At 33.7% G+C, this 3382-nt stretch overlaps 1 protein-coding gene across 1 annotated transcript; it reads left to right on the plus strand.

The window, feature by feature from the left end:
* Positions 1-808: 808 nt before the first annotated feature.
* On the plus strand, positions 809-1812 carry LOC143723361 (legumain-like). Its single transcript, XM_077215685.1, has 4 exons — positions 809-871; positions 988-1106; positions 1227-1319; positions 1528-1812. Exons 1-4 carry the CDS (start codon positions 817-819, stop codon positions 1567-1569), a joined length of 309 nt encoding a protein of 102 aa, XP_077071800.1. The 5' UTR covers positions 809-816; the 3' UTR covers positions 1570-1812.
* The last annotated feature ends 1570 nt before the right edge of the window (positions 1813-3382 follow it).

Consider the following 3382-nt stretch of genomic DNA (forward strand, 5'->3'; position numbering starts at 1 on the left):
AACACTACCGTTCAAAAGCTTGGGGTCAATAAGATTTTTTTTTTTAAATAAAAGAAATCAATACTTTTATTCATAATGGAATAATTAAATTGATCAAACGTTTTTGAATGTATAATGTTACAAAAGATTGTATATCTAATAAATGCTGTTATTTTTTACTTTCTATTAATCAAAGAATTTTCAACATAAATATAATGAATGTTTTTTGAGTATCAAATCATCATATTAGAATGATTTCTGAAGGATCATGTGACACTGAAGACTGGAGTAATGATGCTGAAAATTCAGCTTTGATCACAGAAATAAATTACATCTTAAAATATAATAAAATAGAAACATTTTACAATATTACTTTTTTTTTTAATCAAATAAATGAAGAGGCTTTTTTTAAAAACATTAAAAATCTTACCGATCCAAAACTTTTGAATGGCAGTAGAGAGAGAGAGAGAGAGAGAGAGAGAGAGAGAGAGAGAGAGAGAGAGAGAGAGAGAGAGAGAGAGAGAGAGAGAGAGAGAGAGAGAGAGAGAGAGAGAGAGAGAGAGAAATTTATTTTAAAAAATCCTCTTCCACCTTTCTTACTTAACAAATCCGATCTTAAATTCAGACCTTGCGAATCTTTTTCCTACTCTTCTATTTCTAGCAGGTCTATCTTACCCTACAGTCACATTATTAGGCCTACTACTGCAAGCTTTTGAAAAGGGGCAATAAAAACCTGTAGTGATGTAAAAACGCTTAAGTAAAGGGAATGAGTCGGCTGTATTTTTAAATATCTCACTATTTCCTCATCATGTTTATGTGCTGCAGATGGTGATATACATGGACAGCGATTACTCAGGATCGATGTTCGAAGAACTTCCCAAGGATGTAGACGGTAAGATGCTATATGAAAACCACAACTAATGGTCCTGCCTTATTTATAACCAGAGTCACACTAGTTTTTTATTTGAAAGTTGTGTGTATAACAATAATCCATTTTCTGTCACCCAGTCTTTGCGTTGACTTCATGTCACAAATATAGCAAAAATACTCCCACTGATTACGATGACAAGTTGAAAGTCTACCTCTCTGATTTATTCTCAAGTACTTGGTTGAAGCACCTTAACACGGTATGTGTTTTCTGTCAGTGAACTTTAAACTGCAAATTGCCTTTGAAGGTTAACATTCTGATCTCATTACAGCCACAAAGTAAACATGACAAATGTGTGTATTTGTCTTTATATTCACAGGTTGACTTTACTAAAGACACATTCCATGAACTGGTAAAGTCTAAACAACCTACTCACACTGATGGAACCTGCCCCTGCCAGTTTGGGGACAAGGTATTAAAAATTCAATACTTAAGTTATTATTTAAATTATTTAAATATAACAGGATATGAACGTGTGTGTGTGTGTGTGTGTGTGTGTGTGTGTGTGTGTGTGTGTGTGTGTGTGTGTGTGTGTGTGTGTGTGTGTATATATATTCACAAGATCCATGAATGTTGTTCTTTTTTCTAAATTGGTTTCTGTTCATTTTTCTTTTCTTTAGGATATCACTAAATGTCACCTCAGTGAATTTCTGCAAAAATGAACACCCTACAAACTGTTTAAACCTTGTTCAAGAAAACATCCAGCTGAGGCTCATGCAAATGATCAGAGTAATTAAGAGTATTTCTGATGAACTTTTGTACTAGTTTCTTGTTTCAGGCTTATAGCTTTATTATTCAAATTAAAATGATTGCAAAATAGCATACACTATCATTTAAAAGTTTCTGGTTTAGGGTTGATTTTTTTTTTTTATCTTATGTTCTTCTTCTTTTTCTTATATTCTTATTTTCACCAAGGCTGCATTTGTTTGATCAAAACTAGAACCTAAAAAAAGGAATATTGTGAAATATTGTACCAAAATAAAATAAAACTGGGAATAAGGTTAAAAATCCAGTGATTGTGTGTGTTATTTTATGTGCATGGATTTGACAGCTTCTTTAATTCTACATTGTCTTACTGTGCAAACGGCTAAAAGAAGGATGAGGACTTCACCTTCTAATTTGCTTATTTAAGTTTCACTCACTACAAACAGATGCAGAAAATCATGCATGAAAATCACACAAAGTGCACACATATACATGTAGATAGAAGTGATTTATTGGACTGGCCTGTACAAATTTCAGACCTGAACTTCACTGAACACATTTGGGATGGTTATTTATATGCATGGATTTGAAATTTGTGCTGATTAAAAGCTCACTTTTGCACAAGCAGTGACTTTAAATATGCTGTATATCGACACATAATGTCTTGCTAACAGTGATTGTGTTGCTGAAATGACCTGTTCACTATTAGAACAACTATAAAACCTGATTACAACAGAATTCCTGGAAGACGCGCCTGCTCTAAAAAACAACTTGATGGCATCATTTGTTTCTTTTACACCTGTGATAAATTACAAAGCAAAACTGATTTTGTCAAATATATCATAACAGATATAAACTGTATGAGATACATTATCTCAAATATTATCCTTTAGAAGAGATGCAGTACTAAGTTTGTGGCCTAAAGGCTTATGCTTCACTCCTTGAATTTAGTTAGACAAATGTGATTTAAGAGCAGAGGCAGATGCAATCATATCCAGACAGGTGAATTTGAAGAAGTTTAAATATAGGCTAAGTAAGCTTTGATTTTACTTTTCTTAAATGTAGGGAAAATAGCAATAACATAAAAATGAATTTTATTTTATCACTCATAAAAATGAGTGATATTGCCCAAACATTTGATTCTTACCATGCTGATATTTCTCAAACTTTCAGGTTTGTGCATTTAGGCATTAAACTTCTGCAACCAATTCAACCCAAACCACAGACTCTTATTCAAACCTTCACACTGCAAAGTGACTTTGAGTCTCTGTTGATTTTGATATCAGCAGAAAAAGCAGCAATTTTTTTACGTTTTCGGACGCAGCCCTTATTCAGAGCAGCACAGGGCATCAAGGCCCGTCCGAATCTGATGTCAGCTTCACTTCCTGTCTCCTGAGACTGATTTTTGAGGCATTATATCCTTCACTGCCTTTAATATCTCACAATCACATTACATTTAGTGACAGTTGAGCTAGAAAAATAAAGATGGCGCCTGAAAATTGGTTTGTGTGTAAAGGTAAATTGTTTACCAACATTTTCCACTTCTGAAATAATTTCTAGCGAGAAAGTAGTAATTAGTATTGTGGTAATTAATATATGCTTAGTTATCATCACCAAAGCTCTCTTTATTTTGCTGTAGATCATTAAACTGTTACGCTGCACGTCTGAAATCAGTTTCGTGAGGTACCTTAGTGCCTAAACGCTGCTTTCAAAGTCATTGCCTATAAGGCAGCGAGGCAACAGCCCAATTTATCAGACACAGCCACAGCC

This window comes from Siphateles boraxobius, unplaced genomic scaffold (genome assembly GCF_051911475.1).
Source record: "Siphateles boraxobius isolate OS27281-9 unplaced genomic scaffold, OSU_SipBor_1 7, whole genome shotgun sequence".
Lineage (NCBI taxonomy): Eukaryota > Metazoa > Chordata > Actinopteri > Cypriniformes > Leuciscidae > Siphateles > Siphateles boraxobius.